At 36.5% G+C, this 22,883-nt stretch overlaps 3 protein-coding genes across 19 annotated transcripts in view; 2 read left to right on the plus strand and 1 right to left on the minus strand.

Annotated features, from left to right (window-relative positions):
- On the plus strand, positions 1-3,941 carry LOC129796355 (ATP-binding cassette sub-family G member 4-like). The gene is made up of 7 exons (XM_055838200.1): positions 1-169; positions 229-402; positions 464-809; positions 885-1,018; positions 1,084-1,252; positions 1,314-2,068; positions 3,887-3,941. Exons 1-6 carry the CDS (start codon positions 161-163, stop codon positions 1,916-1,918), a joined length of 1,437 nt encoding a protein of 478 aa, XP_055694175.1. The 5' UTR covers positions 1-160; the 3' UTR covers positions 1,919-2,068; positions 3,887-3,941.
- LOC129796356 (glyoxylate reductase/hydroxypyruvate reductase) lies at positions 3,930-5,696 on the plus strand. Of its 2 annotated transcripts, XM_055838202.1 has the most exons (4): positions 3,936-4,012; positions 4,143-4,289; positions 4,349-5,290; positions 5,495-5,696. In XM_055838202.1, the coding sequence occupies exons 2-3, from the start codon at positions 4,222-4,224 to the stop codon at positions 5,244-5,246; spliced, it is 966 nt and encodes a 321-aa protein (XP_055694177.1). In that variant the 5' UTR covers positions 3,936-4,012; positions 4,143-4,221; the 3' UTR covers positions 5,247-5,290; positions 5,495-5,696. The 2 variants fall into 2 exon arrangements, with proteins under 2 accessions (XP_055694176.1, XP_055694177.1); XM_055838201.1 differs by having other exon boundaries at positions 3,930-4,289.
- The window catches only part of LOC129796354 (kinesin-like protein unc-104), a 25,443-nt gene continuing 7,812 nt past the window's right edge, over positions 5,253-22,883 (minus strand). For 3 of the 16 annotated variants that reach the window (XM_055838184.1, XM_055838183.1, XM_055838185.1), the window contains exons 3-19: positions 22,534-22,776; positions 22,012-22,452; positions 21,469-21,632; positions 21,260-21,399; positions 20,918-20,959; positions 19,954-20,088; positions 18,106-18,867; positions 17,639-18,026; positions 16,328-16,561; positions 15,490-15,745; positions 14,152-14,495; positions 13,321-14,071; positions 11,894-12,083; positions 11,235-11,742; positions 9,594-9,920; positions 9,416-9,517; positions 5,253-9,322 (exon numbers count right to left, since the gene is read on the minus strand). In XM_055838184.1, the coding sequence (XP_055694159.1) occupies positions 9,250-9,322; positions 9,416-9,517; positions 9,594-9,920; positions 11,235-11,742; positions 11,894-12,083; positions 13,321-14,071; positions 14,152-14,495; positions 15,490-15,745; positions 16,328-16,561; positions 17,639-18,026; positions 18,106-18,867; positions 19,954-20,088; positions 20,918-20,959; positions 21,260-21,399; positions 21,469-21,632; positions 22,012-22,452; positions 22,534-22,776 (5,100 nt within the window). In that variant the 3' untranslated portion in view covers positions 5,253-9,249. Of the gene's footprint in view, positions 9,323-9,415; positions 9,518-9,593; positions 9,921-11,234; positions 11,743-11,893; positions 12,084-13,320; positions 14,072-14,151; positions 14,496-15,489; positions 15,746-16,327; positions 16,562-17,638; positions 18,027-18,105; positions 18,868-19,953; positions 20,089-20,917; positions 20,960-21,259; positions 21,400-21,468; positions 21,633-21,768; positions 21,873-22,011; positions 22,453-22,533; positions 22,777-22,883 lie in introns of those variants that run through there. The other 13 variants (XM_055838187.1, XM_055838186.1, XM_055838191.1 and 10 more) reach the window with 13 other exon arrangements.

Below are 22,883 nucleotides of genomic sequence, written 5' to 3' on the forward strand. Positions count from 1 at the left end.
GATCCTAATCAATGGGAAATATTGCAATAGGAATAAATTCAAAAAGAAATCCTGCTACATTCTACAAGATATAAATCTACACCGTGAACTAACCACTTTGGAAACACTAAAAATAGCAGCTGATTTCAAATTTCCATCCATAGTTTCAGTGGAGGAAAAAATGGAAATTGTGAGCTCTCAAAAAAAATTTTCATTAGGTATATTTCATTTAAAAATATTAAATTTTAGGTGCTAAATGTGTTGCGAATTCTTGGCTTGACTGCAAAATCATCCACACGTGTGGAGCATTTATCTGGTGGGGAGTGCAAACGACTCTCAATTGCTCTGGATTTACTTACGAATCCTCCTGTGATGTTTCTGGATGAACCAACAAGTGGCTTAGATAGTGTTTCGGCTGTTCAGGTGATTCAAATAGCCATACAACAGATAATTTTAAAAAAAATCTATATTGTCTTTGATATAGGTCATTACGCACCTCAAGGACTTGGCAAGAGCAGGAAGGAATGTTATCTGTGTGATTCATCAACCATCATCGAGACTTCTCGAACTATTTGACGACATCTTCATCATGTGCAACGGGCAATGCATCTACAATGGGCCTCTAGATAGTATGGTGGCAAAATTTGAGGAAGCTGGCTTTGAGTGCCCACAATTTTACAATAGAGCCGACTTTGCACTTGAAATTGCAACGGGAGAACGACTAGGAAGCTTGGATAATCTCATTAGCAAAGCAACAAGAAGAATTCATTGTGTAACCGGTGAAATCCTTAAAGATCAGGAGAATTTTCAGGAAGAATATTTAGAATTCAGTAAGTGATAGAAATGTGACTAAAAAGAATCTCAAGTTTAAAATAAGTTATTATAAAAAACTAATTCTGTTTCAGCTAAAGTGCTCGATAAACAAGAAAGAAAACGAAGAAGTTTGAACAGAGATATTGATCAGAAATATCCAATATCGCAATGGAAACAATTTCTTATTTTATTAAAGAGATCATTCGTCTGTATTTCCCGGAATTTTGTAAGATCAAAGCTAATTTTTCATTTAGTATTTTCCTGTGAATAATTTTTACTCGTAATTTACAGGTAGTAACACAACTGAAGATTTTAACACATCTTTTTATTGGATTAGTCGTTGGTTGGATTTATTACGACGTGGGCAATGATGGTGCAAAAGCTACAACCAATATTTCTCTTCTTTTCTTCTTAATTATGTTCTTTTACTTTGGAAACGTTATTCCAATTGTTCTGCTTTGTAAGTTTTCTTAAAATTTTAACATATTTCATCTTTTTTACGCCTTACCTTTTTATTGTAGATCCTTCAGAATCTAAAATTTTCTACAGAGAATACCTAAACAACTGGTATGGTTTCCTTCCATATTTTTATTCGAAAATCATAGTGGAAATCCCGTGTTTGGTGATTTCAACATTTTCAACCCTCATTCCAATCTACTACCTCACAAATCAACCAATGGAGATCGACAGATTCTTCCTTCTGGCTAATATCCATCTCCTAACAATGCTGATAGCCCTCTTTGCCGGACTTGCAACCGGGACGCAATTTGGCACAGAAATAGGAATGTTCTTTATGCCATCCTCTGGATTGATCTTCGTTGTTTTCTGTGGCTACTACATACGTTACAATGAACTATCACCCATCCTACAACCCTTGACATTCATCACATTCTTCCGGTACATATTTGAGGGTTCCTTTCAGGCAATCTATGGCTTTGAGCGTCAAAATCTCGATTGTAGTCAAATCTTTTGCTATTTGAGATCTGTGTCCAAGATCCGTGAAGTCATGGATATGACCGAAAATACGTATCTATTGGATGTTTTGGGGTTAATTGTGTGGATTCTAGTCTTAAAATTTCTCTTTTTCATTGCTTTGAGGCGTAAAATTAAAAAGTTTACTGATTAATGTGCTTGTTTTGTTAAGTATGTGTGGGAAGGACTAGAAAATGTAGTCAAAATCGAACTTCTTTTTATTTGATTTAATAAATATTCCGACTGGACTTTTTGTGAGGGAGGAGTTTGTGATGACACAATTCAATTCCACAGCGTATCCAAGGTAATGTCCTCGTGACGTTGATAAAAATCATGATGTCCTTAGAATCATCTAGCAAGTTTAGCTATGTATGTCTTCTCTCTACTACTTAACCGGCGCTACAGCTGGTCTCCAGCCTTGGCCTGATCAAGGATCCTCCTCCATCTGTCCCTATCCCGCGCCACTGTCCGCCAGTTCGGCACCCCTATTGACTTGGCGTCCTGGTCCACGCCGTCCTTCCATCTGAGGCTGGGCCTTCCTCGTCACCTCGTGCTATAGACTCTACCCCAGAGGACTTTCCGGGCTGGGTCGTCTTCATCCATACGTGCTAGATGACCAGCCCACCGCAGTCTATTAAGGCGTATTTGCTTGACGACATTTACCTCTCGGTAGCGCTCGTACACCTCATGGTTGTATAGACTGCGGAATTGTCCTCCCTCACATACTGGGCCAAAGATCCTTCGCAGAATCCTTCTTTCGAATACGGACAGGAGTTCGCATTCACTTTTGCTAAGTGGCCAGGTCTCGGATGAGTATGTGAGTACTGGCAAAATCATGACCTTTTTCAGCAGGAGCTTTGTCTTGATGGACAGGTGTTTGGATCTGAAGAGTCTTGATAGACTGAAGTAAGCTTTGTTTGCTTTTAACAGCCGCGCGCGGACTTCGGTGGTGGTATTATTGTCGGCTGTTATTGTGGACCCAAGGTAGACGAAGGAATCTATGACCTCAAATCTTTAGTTTCCGACTTCTACTTGACCGATGTTCTCTGTAGATGAAGTTGGAGTCGTAGTTGGCGTTTTTGCTGACGATGCCACCATATATTTTGTTTTGTCCTCGTTGATGTGCAGCCCCAAATCTTGCGCAGAGCGTTCAATCTGGGTGAAGGACTCTTTGACATCACGGGAATTGCGCCCCATGATGTCTATATCGTCGGCATACGCTAGAAGCTGCGTGGACTTATTGAGTATGGTCCCCCTCATGCGCACGCCGGAGTCTCGAATCGCTTTCTCAAGTGCCAGGTTGAAGAGAACGCACGAGAGTCCGTCCCCCTGTCTGAGTCCATTCTTGACGTGGAACTCCCTTGAAAGCGATCCGTCTACCTTTACTCTGCTCCTCACATCGGTCATGGTCATTCTGGTCAGTGTCTTCTCTCTAATGATAAAAAAAATAAATTAAAATAATAGTCTGTGACATACCTTTGGAGAATACAGCGATAGAATAGAATAGGTAATATTGACAATACCTCAGACACTTCCTGCCACGAGATCCTCAAGAATGCGTACATTTAGAGATACAGCAAAAGATTAATGAGGTTTTATTTGCGAACCTACAATGCCTCCTGCCACGAGACCCTCAAGGACAGCGTACCTGCAAGTAAGGTAGCGATTAATCTATAGCTCTTCCGGCGAGAATGACCGGATTTTTTGCTGTTGAGGGCTGATGAGAGGTGGCATTTCACGGAAGCTTGCTAAATCTTCGTACGCGTTGATGAAAATATTGAAATTAAGAGAACACACGGTGCTTCTTCTTTCACAAATGTCTTTATTTCACTTGTCACTGCTGTCTCTTCTCTTCTAATGTATTTCACAAACAAAATATTAATAATAAATCGAATAAAAAGATAATTTTCTCATGAATTTCACAATGGCTGCCGCTCAGAATCTTGTACAAAAAAGTGAGGTTAGATTGAATAAACCCCATAAAGTTTGTCGCGTATCCTTCTGCAACTGCTGTGCGGAATAGTCCTTGGACAGTCGTGCATAATAATAAAAAAAATCTGAACTCCTCAAAACTAACCGTTATTTCAAATTATTCAAATTTTTTACCCTTTTTTCAGCATAGGTAATGATCGAAGAAACCCTGCAAAACCCCACATTCCCGGAAGGAAAGCCCTTCAAATGTCAGCCAATGTCAAGGAAGTTGAGGAAGAAAAAAATTGTAAACAGGAAAAGATTTTCATCCGCAATTGTGCGTAAAATAAAGTAATTAAAAAATTTTTAGGGACAATGAATGCTGCTAAACAATTAAATAGCCTATTTAAGAGCCCTTACCTGCGAAATCAGTGTGGCAGAATAGTTTTCTCACGTATCTCTTGCAGGCCTATTTGTTGTTCCAACATCCGGAAGTTTCACATAACGTCTCTGCATCGTTTCTCAGGTGACATTCAGGAGATCAATATGCGCCCCCAGGTCTATGTGACACGTCCTGACTATGCTTCTGTTGGCATGGAGATCCTCGGAGAGGAGTAAGTGCAACTGGTTGACTGATGGGCTGTTGTGAGATTCATTCCTTAACTCTTCGCAGATGTGATTTGACATTTTGGAATCAAGCCTGCCCAGTTCCACGGGATGAGCTGCTGAAGAATGTTGGTGGCAAGGATGGGATCTTCTGTGCACTCACGGAGAAGATTGATGTAGAACTGCTGGATCAGGCAGGACCGAATCTTAAGGTGGTTTCCACAATTTCCGTTGGTTACGATCACATTGATGTAGCTGAGTGCAAGAAACGTGGGATTCGCGTGGGATACACCCCAGATGTACTAACGGATGCCACGGCAGAGCTGACAATGGCTCTACTCTTGGCCACCGGGAGACGTCTCCTAGAAGCCAATAAGGAAGTCTACAATGGTGGATGGCAAGCATGGGAACCCGCATGGATGTGTGGACCAGGAATCAAGGGGAGCACCGTGGGACTCGTGGGATTTGGGAGAATTGCCCAGGAAGTTGCTCGGAGGTTAGTTCCATTCAAACCATCGAATATTCTCTACCACAGCCGTACGAATCATCCGTATGAAGCGGAAAAAGTGGGTGCTGAGAGGGTGTCCTTCGATGAGCTTCTCATGCGAAGTGACTACGTGATTGTGCTGTGTGCCCTCACAGCTGAAACACACCACATAATTGACGCTGAAGCACTGGCAAAGATGCGACCAACGGCAATTCTGATCAATACAAGTCGCGGTGGGTGCGTGGATCAAGATGCTCTCTTTGATGCCCTCCAAAGTGGCCAAATTCGTGCTGCAGGCCTCGATGTAACCACTCCGGAGCCCCTTCCACTCAACAGTCCCCTCCTGACGCTGCGAAACATCGTCCTGCTGCCCCATATTGGCAGTGCGGACATTACAACGCGCCAAGAGATGTCCCGCGTGACAGCATGCAACATCCTAGCAGGTCTCAAGGGTATTAAGATGATATCAGAACTCTGACCTGGCTGCGCGGTCTCAATTTAAAGCTTCTTTATTCATAAAATGTGAGTTTTTCTTCTTTTTTTTTCATTTGGGTTTTCTCATCCTGCGTCCTGCCACGGGTGTGTGTGTGAGAATTTTCTTAAATTGCCACAAATATAGTCAGGATTATACATTCAGCAATATAGATTTTTTTTCCGTTTAATATCATTATACAATGTTCATTTTTTCTTTTATTTTAAAATGCTTTTTTTCTTATTTTTTTTTAGAGAGAGAGATATTTCTTGGGAATAAGAATTTATAATTGAACAACACTATCGCGCGTGGATCCACCGACGAGGAGAAGATATTTCCTTTATAAAAATCTTTATTTTTGTTTTAAATTGTTAAAGAAAAAAATAATTGTTCTTTGTGATAAAGAATGCAAAACCAAAAAAAATTATGTAATATAAAATTGTTCAATTTTTCTCATTTTTTGTATTTTTTTTTCTTTTGGAATAAGCAAAAATCTTTAATGGAAGAAAATTTTGATTTAAAAAATCTCCTCTCGTCTTTTGGAATTTAGGATTTTTTTCTTTCTCTAAAAAAAAAGCTCGCTCATCAAATCCATTATTTATTACTTTGCCAATCATGCTCCCCGCCCCCACAGCCCAATCCTCTCGGTGAAAAAATAAACTTTTCTTTGCACAGCAATAACAAGGCTTCAATTAGAAAATAATATTTTTTTAGCTTTTCTTTTATTTTTTTTTCTGGAAAATCTACACACTTTTTGGAAGATTTTTTTTAACCCTTTGGGGACTATTGTTTTTTGTTTATTTCCCAGAAAATTTCTTGAGTTTTTTTCTTTTTTTCTGTTGTTTCACGGAACAATTTTTATGCTCTTCAAACTAACTTTGCACCGAGAATCCACCCCGTAGGAAGACAGAGTCAATAAAAATAATTTATTCGAATTTATTAGCCAATCGCAGGTCTTCTTTGAAATTAGGATTCTTCTTCTTATTCATTTATATTTCATTTCTTTGAATGGTTGACGTTTTCTTTTCTAAGATTTGACGTTCGTTTAACGTTTGACACTTTCTTAACTGACATTATTTGATATATTTTTAACGTTTGACGTTTCTCTTCTAATATGACGTTTTTTTTTAATTGTTCTTTTTCTAGCTGTGATTTTTCAAACATTTAATGCATTTTATAGTATTCAAAAATTCCCTTTATAAATTTTTTCAATGCAGATTTTACCTTGAAATTAATTTGTCTTGAACTCTAAAGAAAAGTCTGAAATTCCTGAATATTTAATTTAAAGGGTATTTATATACCTTCCCTGGCTACGCCCCTGTCGTATTTTAATGCTTTTTCCGATCCTTCAGATATAATATAGTTAAATTAACAAATTTCTCACCATAATTCTTCCAAAAAGTGTGTAATTTTCTTTTAAAATCAAAGCTTAATCTTTTGGAACAAAGAAAAATTGAAGGGAATCATGTCATTTGAGAGAAATTCCTCAGATGCACCCGGGGGGAGGGGGGGGCTCTTTGTCACTCAAACAGCTCCATTGTCCAACCACAGGGAACTTCCAGTGTGGAGGTAGCCACCCAACAAGAAAAGTTGACTGACTTTTCAGCTGATGAGGAAACTCCCAACACTTTCGATTCCATCTACGTAGGCTGTTTTGTAACGTGTCCTTGAGTGTCAAAGAGCCTCCCTCGCATCCATCCTGATGCGAATACTCTCCTCAATGGGATTCCCTTCAGCATGAAATTCAACAAGAGATGCAGCGCCAATTTTACGTATCATTTGAGACTTCATGTGTCCTTCCTTCCTTCTCATAAATATTTACAGCACAATAGATAATAATATTTTCTTTTTTTCCTTCTCCCTCATCTTCTTACGCTCCAAGAGGGCCTCCCTCCCGAAGAAAAAAAAATATCGTGGGAACTTTTAAAATAAATATTGAAAGAATATTTAAAAAAGGCATCACCAGAAGCTCCCAAGTGCACCATTTTCTCCTTTTTTTCTCAAGCTAACAAATATTTAAAATATTTTCACTACAATTTCCACCTACAAAATTTTTCTCTCTTCACATCATTTCTCATTAATTTATAATAAATTTAATAAAACTATTTACACAATTTTTTTTGCAAATTTTTTTAACCCACAATTTTTTTCATGTCTTTTTGTTGTTTTTTTTTTAAATCTCTTTTTTGTATTATATAAATAAGAAATGAAAAAAATGTCATCACAGAGCAAAATTAAATTTTTAAAATGTCTATTAGAATTCATATAAAGGGAGGTTTCTCTTCTCATTTCTTTTCTATTTTCACTTTTTATTAACTTTTCAATAGAGGGTGCCCATAACGGAATTAATTGAGTTAGAACCAATTCTTTTTTTTCTCAGGGGGTTTCAATGAGTTTAATCAGATCAATAATGTTGCATTTAAGTTGATTTTTTAAAAGAATTTTAAATGGGCTGTATTCAAAACAATTTTGCACTAAAGCTCCACCAGGTGATATTCTCTAAGAGTGAAAAACTCTCGTGATAAACTCCCGTAGGCTTTTTGCAGGGAAAAAGTGAGGAAAACTTCACGTGAGCATGATCCCCTAAGAAAAATAATGCATCCGTGATAAACTCTCGTAAGATTTTCCCGGTTTTCACGTTTCTTTTAAAACGCTAAAGCCTTCAAGAGTTTATCACGGGAGTTTTTCACTCTTAGAGAATTCATGCCCAGGTAGAGAAGTTAGAATTGAACGCAGATTTGACCATTTTTAGTACGTTCAGTTTACTTCATTAGCTCTGAGTGTAAGAAAATAGAATAAAAAGTTTTTGTTTTTGCAACAATTAAATTGATTCAATTACCGAGAGAAATTTTACAATTTTTGCATAAAATTTCAAGAATTTTGCTTAAAAATTAAGTTTTCTAAACAATTTTGAAGCTAGACGTCTTGAAAATATTAATTTTTTTGGACAAAACTGTAATTCACCAATAAGCGCTCTTTTTGGGATTATTTAACCAATCAGAAAGAAAGGAGAGAACTTCCAATTCTTTTTCTTATTCATTGAAGTTTCAACGATCTGTTTTAGCTGCGATCGCTGTGAAGAAACGGATTTATTGGATTAAGCTCCACCCATATTCCATCAAACGGGGTGGTGCCTCAGTGTAAAGTTGCTTTGAATAGAGAATTATAAATATTTAGTCGGGTTGATACTGACGGAAATTTAATGTTTTGATGCTTTAGGATAAATATTTAGCACATCACAGAAAACTATGAATAAAGAGCGCTTAATGTGTCAGATTTCTTTCCCAAAGCTTTCGACTCGGAAAACTCCGGAAGAAATATTCTTTTCACTTTAAGCTTAAATAATTATTCAAAGAATTCAATTTTTTGTGAATTTATTTTGTTTTCTTAAAGGATTCAAGATTAATCATATTCTGGGCACCCTTTAGTTTTTCTTTAATCTTCATTTTTTTTTAAAATTATTAAGTGATTATTCCACATTTAATAAATACTTTTTTTTTGTCATGTTAATACAATAATATTTTCTTCTATAGTGTAAATTATTTAGTATATTTTCTTTTTTTCAATTTTTTTGTAATTAAGAGATTTTTCTTCTCAAAATTTCTCTCTTTTCTTTTTTTTTAGTACAATATAATTGATAAATCATTCTAGTTGAATTGTTAGTTTAATATTTTTTTCTTTTTTTTAGTGTATTTTTATTTATATATATTTTTTTTACCTGCCTAAATAAATCTGTCCACATGGGGCGATCCCTCATTTCACGATGAAGAGCCTGTTTTGGTGTGTAATATACTCCATTATTACAAATTGCGATTGAATTTTCTTTCTTTGCTCTTGAAGGGAATTAAACTTTAACAGTTTTGAAAATAAATCTCCTTCTGCTTTGTTTAAAAAGAAAACAAATTAAATATAAAAATTAATTTTAAAACTTAAAAATCAACAAAATGAGATCTCAACAAAAACAGTCAGGCTTTTAGTACACCAAAACAGATTCCATCGTGATTGTATCTCATTTGCTTGAATGTTGCGATGATGTAACACCCTGAGCTGAGGCTTCCACATTCCGTCGAGCTAGTCTCGATCTGAAAGAATTGTGAATTGTTCCCGGATCAGATTTTATTTTTTCTGGCAAAATGCAAAATAAAGAAAGAGGGAAGAAGGTAATAGAAACTTACCTGATTTGCCCCGCTAGGAGAGGATTAATGGCATAGAGCCAATCATGTACTTCCTTATCCCCAAGAGTTTGCAGTAGATAGCCCCTGTGTTTGGTCACCACACTGAAAGAAAAAAATCGAAGAATATTGCAAATTATTTATTTGAAGAAGAATTTCAAGAATTTCTCCTCCAAAGTACCTGAAAGTATTGGGAATCTTCACCATAGCCGCTTGATCTTCACTACATTCAACTTGTGCTGTACCCAAATTGAGAACTGCCCTCTCAACGGGATCCTTTTCACTGCGGAAAATGAAGACATACGGACGACGTACAGTCACCCAGCGCTTCTTCCATCCTGAACCACCATGTTCGAGTACATTCAAGTAACCCTTGCGCGCCACAACGGGGCTCACGCGTATCTCCTCCAAATCAGGAACGTACAGTCGCAACGGAAGAGCTGGTTGTGGTGCCGGTGCTGGTGCTTCCCATCCATTTGGTACTTCCACGCGTTCCGGAGAGCACAATCTACACACACGCACAAAAAGTAGTTTTGATTAATTTTAAAATTAAAATTTTTAATGAAAGAAACAATCCCAAATTTTGCGACTAAGAAATCCTTCAAATTCTTGAAATTTCAGAAGAAAGTCAATCATAACGCGTCCAGTTATAAGAGTTAGTGTCCCACAACGTGTAGAAGTTTATTTATGCGTTAAAATTGATTTTTGAGCAGTACCATTAGGTAAAGTTGATTTTTTGTGTGAAAGTCAGCAATTTGATGGATAAAAATGGTCATATCTCTGGTTCTATATAACCTACAGAAATTTCTTGAGTAGTTTTGGAAAGGTCTTAGAATATGCTATGATTTGATATATATTTCGATACTTTTCAAGGTCACCTCCAAAACACAAAATGGTGGATTTTTGTTACACAAAAATAGTTTTTCGCATTTTTCGTTTACAAGGAATAGTTCTGGAACTTTCTAATGTTCTAGAAAGTTGTAGGGAATTGCAAAACCTTTAATTTGATACCAAGATGAGCAAAATCGGTCAAGCAGTTCAGGAGATATGGCTTTCAGAACTTTTCAAATAGCTATATCTTCTAAACGGCGACATAGAATTTCTTCATTTTCAGGCTAGTGAAAGATATTGAGTCAGGCTACAACATATCAAAATTTAAAAGATTTGCCTAATGGGGATTCAGAGATATTGCCCCTTAAAGTTAGGCAATTTTTGTTTTTGTTTTTAGCGCCTCTTGCGGCCATTTTTGGAACTTGTAGGGCTTCTTGAAACCTTTCATTTGAGATTGAGTTGGTCAAAATCGGTTAAGCCGTTCTCGAGTTATATTGAAAAAAACACTTTTTGCTTTCGGCCGCCATATTTGCTGAACCGCTTGACCGATTTTCAAGTATGAGTTATCGATGAAAACGTCTCACTGAGCTTTACAACATATTAAAATTTCAGACCTGTAGCTGTAAGGGAACTGGTTGATAGTAGTTCAAAATGGCGGATGGCGGCCATCTTGGATTTTGAAAACGCGAAAAAATGAAATTTTACACCCACATTTCTATAGAAAACTTCAAACCTGAAGGCTCTATCTCTTACCGTTCTCGAGATATAAGGCAAAGTTTAGCGCAGAGGCCGGCAGGCCGGCCGGAACATTTGTTTCCACCACCATTTTCGTAATGTGGGATGTCTAAAACGTGCTTATACCAAGTTTGAGCCCGACCTGAGGTGTTCGGTTCTTCCGACGATTACAATACTTGGTGTTGGTCACGAAGTGGAACACCAACTAATTCTTGAAAGAAAGATTCCTTGTTCGCACGATAGTAGCCAATCTTACTCAATTGAATTCCCGGAAATATAGCTCGCCGTCATATCTGCACATCCCTCATCTCCAGGTGAGGCATCAATTTGCCCAATTGTGCTCTCTTGTTCACCTTTCATCCCAATACGCCCCTGAATGAGGTGAATACACTTATTCAGTAGTTCCTGTTCCTTCTGCGTGTACTCCCGCTCTGGCATGAGTGCCTGCTGATCCTTAATTGGTGTTTGCGGTGATGGTGGTATGACCATATGTACGGGTGATGCACCAGCACGTGCTGCTAAATTGCAAACATCCTTCTCCGTTTTGGTCGTCGGATTGGGATTTGTATCCATACCAAGACGCTCACGGAGCATCAGTAAATGCCTCACACGTCCCACTTCCTCGAGGCGCGTTAACTTCTCCAATTCCCACTGATGATCAAATATCAATGAATCCCCACGCGGGCGCCAACCATGAAGATTCTCCTCACCACGCACATACGTTGAACTTGTATCCAGAACCCTTCTCTGTCGACGTTGAACACCTAAAGAAAAAAAAATCAACAAGTTTGCTTAAAAAATCTCTTTACAAATAATTGTAAATTAAACTTTGCAGTATGCTTCATGCTTTAAAGGAAACTACTACTACTACTATTAAAAAAAAAAGTTCTATCCAACTACAGCACACTCTGCTACCTGGACTACCTGCTTCGGATGCACGTCGTAGGGAGAGTTCATACACTCCTGAGAGGCGATTTGCTTCTGGATTGCGGTACTGCCCCGAAAAGAGATGCTTCAGTGATCGTGGTCCAGTCCTTGCATCGCGTCCATAGATAATCATGCTGAGATCTTTGGTCACAATTGCTGGACGAGCACAATTGTCCAACTGGAAAAAATATTTATTTTCTTAAAGTTTTTGCGCATAAAAATTCTGTTATCACTCTTAAGAAAAATTAAGTAAAAGACTAATTAATCAGTCACGATCTTCCACCATTTGAATTGGTGAAAAACGATCGAAGTTCTTCAAATGATTGCAGAACTCGCACAATGTGATTTAGGAGTAGATTCTCACAAAAATCTTTTCTTTGCCTTTTTAATAAATGAAAAAAAGTAAGATTTTGACAGATGGGTGTTTTGAAATCGTTTTATTGTCGTTTTATTGTCGTTTTTATTCAGGAAAATAGACAGAAAAATCTCTAAGGAGGTCTGGAAAAGCATTTTTTCCTTCTAAAATTCGATTAAAGACAGAAATAAAATGTAAAAATCCTATAAGACTTTTCCCAGAATACCAAAAATCTTATAATTGACGAATTTTTAGAGAAGAAAAGATTTATAACAGAATCTATCCCTTAACTGAATTATTTTGTCTATTTTACTGAAGGATTTCAGTCGTTTTGACCAATTCAAATAGTGGAAGATCTTGACTGATTACTTCAGTTATTTGAATCAATTTTTTAAAGAGTTTATTTTAACAGAAATAAATTGTCAAAATCTTTAATCAATTTACTTCTGTCAAAACTTTGATAATTTTGACTAATTCAATTGGTAGAAGATATTTGACAATTTTATTAAGTGAAAGGGTATTTTGACCAATTAAATAGTTGAAGCACTTCGAGCAATATGATTTAATTGAATCATTCTGCCAATTTTTTTTAAATAATTCTGTCTTTTTGACTAATTCAAGTAATAGAAGAACTTATCTGAATCATTCTATCTAATCTTTTATCGGTAACTTATGTCCTAATTTGTTTTTTTTTCTTTAAATAATTTAATTCAGTATTTTTTTCTGACAGTAATTAACTTCTGATTTTACATATTACTAATAAACTTCTGCTAAATTATCTGTTTTCATCTGCTTTGGTATCAATTCATTGAGTAACTATTGTTTTTTTACTGTTTCATTATATTATTTTAACCAAATAACTTCTATTGCTTTGACTATTTCATATCTTTGACCAAATAACTTCAGTCATTTCAACTATTCAAATCTGCTTTTTTATCCATTCATTGCTGTCAATTAATCTAGTGAAAATCAGTTAAAATAAGTGATATATTTAGTTAAAATGCCATTTCACTGTTTACTTCAGTCAATTTCACCATTAAAAAGAAGATTGTTATCTTACCTCAAGATAAGCACTGAGTGTAATGTAGATAGTTTCACCGGCCTGAGTGACACGATTGAGCAATGTGGAATTATGTAGGCTGGAATCCCATGCAGCTTCAAAGCGGAAGAATGAACGATCATCCCCGGGAACATCGAGAACTTCCCCCGGGAACAATCCAAGCGACAGAACGCATGAATCATCATCCATTTCATCCCCAGACTCGGGGGTATTCCGAATACGTCCCACCACAAGTTCCCGGATATCCTTCCACTTCAGCTCTGGCGTTGGTTCGTGCACAATTGTAATGCGTATACGCCTCTGGATACCCTGATGCAAGAGGAAGAGCCCCCGGCATGCGAGATCATCGCTGTGCTCCACAACAGACGGCACATACTCCCCATTGGGGGCAAGTTCGCATATTTCAAACCAAACAAGAATATCATGCTTTGCCAGCACCGTAGACGACGGTGGGCAAGGGAGTGGCCCGAATTTGGGACTTCGCACCGGCTGACTAATTGGAATACTCGGGGGGAGCATCCTACGTGGTGGTGGACGCGTCTGACACTCTTGTTTTGCATCCTTGTGCAACGGATGATTCTGATAGTGCCCAAAGATCTTAAACATAATCGGTTGCGTCTTTAGATACTCAATAAATGACTTTGTCACCGGCACCGTGACATTCTGTACGTGGTAGAAGCCAAGTGGAGACCCAGAACCACTATTCTTTACTGGCTCCGTTGAGAAAGCCTCCTCATGACGATGCAGGAAGCTAGTAAACGTCAGAAGAAACATTTTATTCTTCCTCCATTCCTTTCAGGGAGCTGCAGAGGATTTTTTTTTTAAACTTACTTGAATTGGCAGAAAATATCTGCATACTCAGCAGCAATTCCCGTAGCCTGCAACACAGTCACGCGGAAGGTGAAATCCTTGCCAATTTGGAGATGTTCCCCAGGCTCCTCAGTTGCTTCGTGCACCTCAGACGATACACTTGAATCCCCGCGTCCGGAATCAGCATCCTCAATTTCCACCTCTTCGACTTTTCCACATTCCTGACCCTCAATGAAGCGCTCATCGCGCTCCTGCACAAGGGATCTATACTTTGGTTTGTGTTCCTCATCAAAAAGAATCCTTGCCGACTGTTTCACCCCATTGCTCACATCAATGCTCTCCTCATCCTGCAACACATGAGATTTCTACCATTCGCTTCCTGTTAGTTTGACCTTTTTTTTTCTTCTTGTCTCTGTTCATTTCTTTGAGACACACCAATACGACAAATTCTTAACTTAACCCTTTAAGGTTTTTTGGGTCATACGCTGACCCAAAAGTGAAACATTTTATTTTTTCAATTATTTATGAATGTAATTGTTTTTCCATGTTACAAATGCATCAAATTCATGCATAAGGGATCAAAGACGTTCTGAGTGAGAAAAATCCTCTGTTTCAATGTTTTTATGTTTCACGTTGGACGTTAAAGGGTTAAGAAAAAAAATCCTTTAGGGATAAATTTATGAATAAGAAATGATGAAGAGGACGAAAGAATAATCAATTAGAGCCATAAGATGAGAATAGCAGAAGGAGAAGAGATTGAACGCGGAGGATTAAAATATTTTATAAGAGTTCTAAAGCCAATTTCAAAGGAATAAGACGTGAATAAAGCTAAAATTCATTCCCTTTTCACCATCCACATCGCGTATAGATCCTGTTTCAAGAATGTCGCAAAAGCAACTCGAAGTTTGTACACTTTTCTTCCCGGAACGGTTTGATGTGCTTCCCGGAAAGTGCCATAAGTGCTTGAAAATTGTGTATTCATCCTGATCATTGCATCATAAAGTTTCTAAGGGACCTTAGAAACCTCCTTTTCAACTCCCGCCTCATCCTTGATGTCATCTTTGGGTCAAAATCTGAGTTAATAAAAATGTTTCACGCAATTGCAAATATTTCGTAAATGGACAGATTTTGACCCCTAAATGAAATTAAGGATCAGCCACGTGTTAAAAAAAGGTTCTTATGATCCTTAAGAAACTCTCTGATGCAATGGGCAGGATGAATACACAACTTCCAAGTACTTATGGCACTTTCCGGGAAGCACATCAAACCATTCCAGGAAGAAAAGTTTATTCAAAAAGTGTACAAACTTCAAATTGCTTGTCGCAAGGAACAAACAACTAGAGTTTTAAGGGTACTCACCATAACAGGTTGAACGGCAACACGTAGGTATCCCCTCACGTCACCCCTTTCATTCACAATGGCAACCTTGTGCACAAGTGGAACTGGATAGAGGAGATTGCTAAGGTAGACAAATGACCTCCCCACCATCCGGAACCACGGAAAGCGATCGTAGAATGGATCACCACCAGTGAGACTCTCAACATTGTAGTCCGGAGATGTTGGACTGAGCTCCGCCTCATTGTGGTACATTTCACGCATTAGCTCCAACCTTTGTCTGTAGCCCAGAAAATCGAAGGAAAAACGTTAAATATAAAATTTTAAAAATTAAATTTATTTTAGCAAGCATTTTCTATCATTCGCAAGCATTTGAGACAGACTTTTTTTTTGTTAAAAATTCTTTTTAAACAGTCAAAAAGCTCATTAGGACTGGGGTGCAGAAGCTTGTGACAAAGAAGCGCAAAAAGGGAAAGGAAAATACGTGAAGGTACAGAGATTTTCTAAATTACAATGAAATGATGTTTTAATCCCATCTAAACGTGCATCCTATGGCGATGATCCTTGACAAAAAATTATAAAAGATTCGCTTTCATGAGAAAACTGAAGATAGAAGAAAAGAAAAATATCCTCAAAGGCATGAGGCGCTCTGTTGAAGCGCTTTGGGAGAAAAATTCAAATAAAAAGAAAAACTTTTCCATCAAATAATACAACAAAAAAGAAGAATAACAGCAAAGGAATTGAATTCTGGTGTCTCTCAGATTTCTCTTTAAAAAAATAAAATAAAATTCAGGGAACAATCTTGTCCCAAAGTGTCTGTTTTTTTGGTTGATGTTGTGTATTTTTTTTTAATTTTGCTAACCTAGATGGTAAGAGATTAGCTAATGAGAGTCTTGATGCATTGGCACACGCTGCCGTCAAGCACTGAAGTAGTTCCTGTTGCTCCCCCGATTCCAGGGGCATTTCATCCGGGGACATCACCATCTGCCCAATTGATTTGCACACCATCATACCATTCGTTGGGGTTTCCACACCACTACCAACCATCGGTGGACTCTCCGCATTGTAAATTTGGCGCATCAACTCAAGACGGCAGCTAAATATTTTTTTTTTGTTATGAATATTTCTTGAAATTTTCTCTTTTACAACGCAAAAGAATTTTTTTTTTATATGAAAGAAAAAACTTAAAATGAACAATTCTAAAAAAATAATAAATTATGGTGGAAAATTTCAATTTTTTAACCCTTCTTTGTGGACCGAAAATACAATTAAGGATGATTTGACTGATAAAAAAAATGAAAATCAACTTTTGAAATAAAAACAGTGACTGTACTCGAACCGAAGGATTTTTCAATGCAAGACATGAGCTCTATCAATTGCCCCCCTTTGTCTCTTTTAACAATTTGAAAATCATTAAATTTAAACTTTTTTTTCACGTTTTTTCAATTGTTTTTCAAAATGTTTCGAAAACAATTTGGGTTTTTACAATTAAAACATTAATTTGTGACAATTTCTGTATTTCTTCTTGTAGGTTAAACAAAATGATTTTTTATTAAACTTAATCTGATTTTTTTTTAAATAAATTAAAACAATATAAATATAAAAACAGATAAAGATAATATTTTAAGACTTCCTGAAAAAGAAACTTGAAGGTTGATTCTGATATAAATCTTTTCTTACAACTTATCAGTTGTAATATTTGTGGTATTCTGGGAAAATCTTAAAAGATCCTGATATTTTATTTGTTTCTTTAATACGGTTTTTAAGGAAAATAACTTTTCTAAAAAATTCTTTGTTTGTCTTTTTATAGAACTGCAATAGAACAGATTTAAAAAAAAATATCGGTCAAAATCTTACTACAACTTTTAAGTTGTTAAAAAAAAGAAAAGATTTTTATTAGAATCGACCCATTGATTGAATATTCTTCTTTTCATTCATTAAATTGCCTTTGAGGATTACCAAAAAATTAATGTGTTGAATGAAAGAAATAAGAATTATGAGGGGAAGATTATGTTATAACAAAAAGGTTAAAAAAAAACTTGAAAGATAACAAGAGAACCTCTATTAAAATGCATTTTGCAGGAAAGAAAATTCCTAAATGTGTTTTATATAATAGGAAAAAATGTCTTTTTCTCAGGTAAAGAACTCTAAAGAAGAAGGAAAGAGGACTTACCGCAATTTCTCTAACGTCCAATAATGCGTTGCTCCATTCTTCATGTCAGTCACTTCCACAGCCACAATTGTTCTCGGGGCTGGATTTCCGCCAAATTCATCTTCATTCCCCCCACTACCCTGTCCGGAAGTTATAGCTCCCAAACTACCACTGTTAGCCGCCAATTCAGGCGGCAATGGGGAGTACAGGGTGTCCGTGAGGAGTGTAAATTGAAATTGAACCTTCTTTTTTAATTCCACGGAAATTGCATTTGCTTCCTTGAGGAAGATTGCATTTCCCCACAAATCATCTCGTAGGGATGTAAATTGATGGATTCTCCACTTACGGAATGCCCATGCTGCTAGGCCAGCTTCTCTAGCGGACCAGCATGATTCAAATAATGGATTCACTGTTTGCAACAAAAAAAAATATTATTTAAATTAAATTTTCACTTCCAATAAAAGAAACGCTAAGGAGAGATTTCTTACCAAAGATATCCTCTTCCGGATGAAAATCTTCCGGTGTATAGCTACTATACATGGACATTGTCATCGATTGCTCCTCCACTTGCTTCTGTAGTGCATCAATTCGTGCCTCATAGGATTTACGTTGCTCCTCAAATTCCTGATCAGCTTGCAATTTTTCCCGCTTAAATTGTTCCTCAAGTGCAATTAGGCGCTTCTCCATTTCCGCCTTGAGATCAATTCCCTGCTTCTCCAGCAATTCACACTGTGCAAAATTCCAATCAACCGTCTCCCCACTTCCCGGTGTCTCCGTAACTGCCTTCTCCCTTATCTCACGCGCCTGTTCCGGATGGGTGAAGCGAAACACATGATTCTTCCCCAGAATTACCCTTGAACCCGTTGTTAAGACCTCGGGTTCAATTAATTTACGCCCATTTAGATACACCAGGGCATCTTTGTGCGGCACAAGGGTCACAACGCCATTTCTATTCTCAAACATTACATGCTCCTTGAGGATATACGGGCCAGATAGTTGAATATCCTGCGGGAGATTCGCTTCAGCTGTCCCAAGGCGTGTTATCCCATCCTTTATGTAGTACAAAAGACACTCCGATAGCGTCGGATCTTCATTGAGATTCACCAAGTGTGGTGTCATCTTTGGCGAGAAGACACCAACTGTATTTCCATCCTCCTTCACAGCCACACCCATTTCCGCAAAAACAGCTTCACGTTGGAGACGAATTTGTTCTGTGCGCTTCAATTTTTCCTCCCACGTCTCATTGAGTTCTATTGCGCCAAACCACAAAAAAATATGAAATTTTAGGGATGATTTTTCTTCATGGAAAAGGACCTTATTCGCTTTTGTATAGGAAAACTTTTAATTCGTAGGGTATTCATAATCTTGCCCAGAATAACAAGAAATAGAAATAATTATAGCTAAAAGAATAGGAAATCACAAAAAAGTCATCCTATTTTCCACTCTGGGATCAGCTTTGAAAAGATTTATTCACAAAAAAGTGGAAAATGACGTCACTATTGTGATTTTTTATAGCTCTTAACCCAGACATATGGAGGAAATTTCAAAAAAAACTAATTTCCAATCGAAATTCTTGAATTTTTACGGGAAAAAGTTATTAAAATCCTACTTTAACCCTTTAACGTTTTTTGGGTCATACGCTGGCCCAAATGTGAAACATTTTATTTTTTCAATTATTTATTAATGTAATTGTTTTTCCATGTTACAAATGCATCAAATTCACACATAAGGGGTCAAAGAAGACGATCTGACTGAGAAAAGTCCTCTAAATGCATCTACAGAATAAATATCGTGATTAAGAGAGCGCATGTTACAATGTTTTAATGTTGCACGTGGACGCGATAGGTTTAATCAAATCCATTTGACTTTTCTGAGAATAATACCTTTTTATTGCACTTTTATAAACTTTAAAACAATTTTTTGACAGCAATGAGCAAATCTGAATGAAACATAAAAAAAACTGCTAAAAGTCACGATGAAACATTAGCGAGAATGTTTCATGTATTAAATAAGAAAAATGTACAATATTGACGTAATTTTTTACGATTTTTAGATAAGTTCTTATCAGTTTTTCTTGATTATTCTTTAGGGTGGAAAATAAGAAGATTCTTCGTGGAATTTTTATTTTGCAGGATTATACGTACCTTATTAATAATAAATAAATAAAAGAATTTTACATACAAAAACAAATAAACTCCTTTCCCATTTCCCCGGGCTTTATATTTTTTTTCCAATTAGAGCCCTTGAACATCCTTAAATTTCTTCAATTTTTCTCAATTTTTAAAAATTTCTTTCTTGAAAAAATCTAAAGAATAAAAATATTAAATATTTCCTACCTGCAATCAACTTTTCGCTAGCCTGAAGTTGATCAACTGCCATTTCTGTGGTTGATCCTGTCCTAGTGCGTCCCTTATTCGGGGATGTTGGAATGTTTTTGATAATACTCTCGGATTTTGTATTGATTTCATCTTCTAGAAAAACAATTAAACAAACGAAAAAAGGTAGAAATGTATTAAAATTTAATCTTTGAAAAAATACAATTGTAAAAAGAAAGAAAAAAAATTGAGAGAAAATTTCTCAATTTTCCATGCAAATTAATGCATTAAAATGAGATTTTTCTCTCTATCTTGTGTGTGAGATGCAGAGAGAAACATATAAAGCTTTTAAAGTAAAAAATAAAATAAAAATGAAAATAAAATAGGCTGGACTGAAGTTGTTGTTCCTTCAACTAATTTTTTCCCCGGAATAATGAATTGTCCTGAAAGAAATTTTGCCGCAATTTTCCTTTTGCCAAAATGAATAAATTTTGAATATTTTTTTTTGGTTTTTCGCCTCAAATGAAATCACTTTGGTCCAACCCATATGGTGTGAGAGCTTTGTCGTTTTTTTTTTTGTTTACATATAATGCAAAAATGCCAAGAAAGCCTTTATCGAGAGCACGGAGGTAAATTAAAAGATAAAATAAAATGATAAGATGCACTTTTAATCATGTCGATTGTGTGGAAAGGAATGAAAGGATTGGCTCTGTATGGTGGAGAATGACAAAACAATTTTGCGCCAAATTCTTTTTGAAAATGAATGCTTCGCGTGCGTGCAATTTAACTGTACGCACGATCATTCGTTTTTGTTTTTTTTTTTTTGCTTGAGATTTTGCAAAAGGAACACACAGAAAAAAATTAGCCAAGTGGTTGTGGATTTGCATAGCATCAGGATTCTTTTTTTTTTTAAATGTATTTCTTGGTATTTTTTTTAAAGTTCTTTTGCTTTTTTTAGATGCGATTTTAGCCGTCATCTACTTACTATTGGGATCTCGTTTCTCACAAACCACTTTACCGTCCGGTCCTACATGAAAATAATTTTGCTCTAATTCCAAAGAAGACAAAAAAATGTTGGTTGTTTGGGGGATTTTGATTGCTTAGAAGAAATTCTTCGCAAAAAATAAGGAGAAACTAAAATATTGAAAAAACAAACTATTCACTATAAACACCTACCTCACAAAAAATAAATAAATTGGAGGGAAGGTGTTACTTTTTCTTATTTTTCATCTAATAAGTTTTTTTTACTTTTCAACTAATCAAGCTTATTTAGTGGGGGTGGTTTTTTAAGGGGAAAACCATTTAAGGTGTACAAAAAAGTCCTTACCTTCCTGCACTTCAATTCCTTCGGCACGAAGAAGTTCTCGAAGCTTCTGAATTTCCTCCTTGAGCTCACGAATAAGCTTAGCATTTGCATCCTCATTGACAACAGCTTTGCAAACAATCTGTTTGGCACGATCCGCGTATCTGTTGACGAAAATTTCAAATTATTTCAATTCCAATCAAATAATTAATTCAAACAAATAATTTCTTCACCTTAGTGTGCTCAAAGTTTCGTCATAATTAATGTCTGCCGGTGAAATAGCAGCTATCATTGCTGTCTTGGAATTACCACCCAAATTCTCTCGTAGAAGCCACGTAAGAACTGAATCACGGTACGGAATAAAGTCCGCCTTTTTTGATTTCTTACTCTTTGATGCCTTAAAAAATTTTCCAATTAAAAAAATTCATTACAAAACTATTCGAAATTCTCAAGAATATCTCTTCAAAAACATTTTAAGTTTAATCTTTCTTATAAAATATTAGCGAAATGGCATTGTTTTTGTTCTTACTTACCGACTTTTGATTGTGAAAAGCAAATGCGTAGAATTTTTATCCATAATGTGATTTTTAAGCATTTTTTTTGAGAGACATGAATAATTTTTAGTGTCTTTTGTCATTTCAGGTAATAAAATCATAAATATGCGCATTATGAAAGAGCTTGAGAGAAAATATTTGTGAAAAACACAAAAAGAAAATGAAAAAGAGTAATGAAAAGTAAAGAAAAGAAAATGAATGTAATTGTTTAGATTTTCTTACCATTTCGGCAAGAGCTGAAATCACTTTTCCCAGTGTCGTAAGACTTTTGTTGATGTTCGCCCCCTCCTTGAGACGTGTCCCCTTTGCCCCTGTACTATCAGCCCTCTCACTTCCGGCTAAATCAACAAGGCTAATCTTGGAGACTTTCTCCGTGATTAAATCCGTGGTTACATCGTGACGTCGCTGTGTGAAGAAAATCGTGAAGACAGCATGTGATCGTGAGCTTGTCTCATTCATATTTGTAGCCGCAACGGTACGAGCTTTGTTGCCTTCATCAATTAAATCATGAATATCTTGGTAATCTGTCACTGCTAGCTTCGATAGATCCTCCACGTAGGGCCCTAGGAGTGGATGCTCACGTACACGGAGGTTTCCCTTATTTTTCGGATTCAGCAAATCACGCACGCGTTCACAATAAATCTCCATGTAGCTCACTTCAACCTAAATTAACAAAATGATTTTAATTTTTAAAAACTTTCTTTGTCTTCTTTGCATCTCCCTTTTTCACTCAAGAAAACTTGCCGTATATTTAAGTTCTTCCGATGCTGTTTCCTTGATGCGCCTAAAGAGATCTTTACACACCATCGGGATAATCCCTTCCTGCCCCTCAACCTCCTGTCGACCCATCATAGTGTATGACTTTCCTGCACCAGTTTGTCCATATGCAAAAATGCACACATTGTACCCATCGAAGGAATGCTGCAGCATCTCCTCCCCAATATCCCCATAAACCATGGATTGTGTCGTAAAATCAGGATCATTTGGCTATCATAGAAAATATCAAAGAGTAATTAACTTCCCTGACTTCTACAATGATCTAAAAAACAAACAAGTTTTGTCCAATCGTGACTCAAATAATTTTTAATTCAGAC

This window comes from Lutzomyia longipalpis, chromosome 4, assembly GCF_024334085.1.
Source record: "Lutzomyia longipalpis isolate SR_M1_2022 chromosome 4, ASM2433408v1".
Taxonomy (NCBI): Eukaryota; Metazoa; Arthropoda; class Insecta; order Diptera; family Psychodidae; genus Lutzomyia; species Lutzomyia longipalpis.

Bases quoted from the DNA above. Each gene is read 5' to 3' on its own strand.
- LOC129796355 (XM_055838200.1), top strand. The intron at 1,019-1,083 runs GTAAGATCAAAG...CGTAATTTACAG, and splicing joins TCTGTATTTCCCGGAATTTT to GTAGTAACACAACTGAAGAT. The intron at 1,253-1,313 runs GTAAGTTTTCTT...TTTTTATTGTAG, and splicing joins TATTCCAATTGTTCTGCTTT to ATCCTTCAGAATCTAAAATT.
- LOC129796356 (XM_055838201.1), top strand. From the start codon at position 4,051: ATGAATGCTGCTAAACAATTAAATAGCCTATTTAAGAGCCCTTACCTG. The intron at 4,290-4,348 runs GTAAGTGCAACT...AACTCTTCGCAG, and splicing joins ATGGAGATCCTCGGAGAGGA to ATGTGATTTGACATTTTGGA.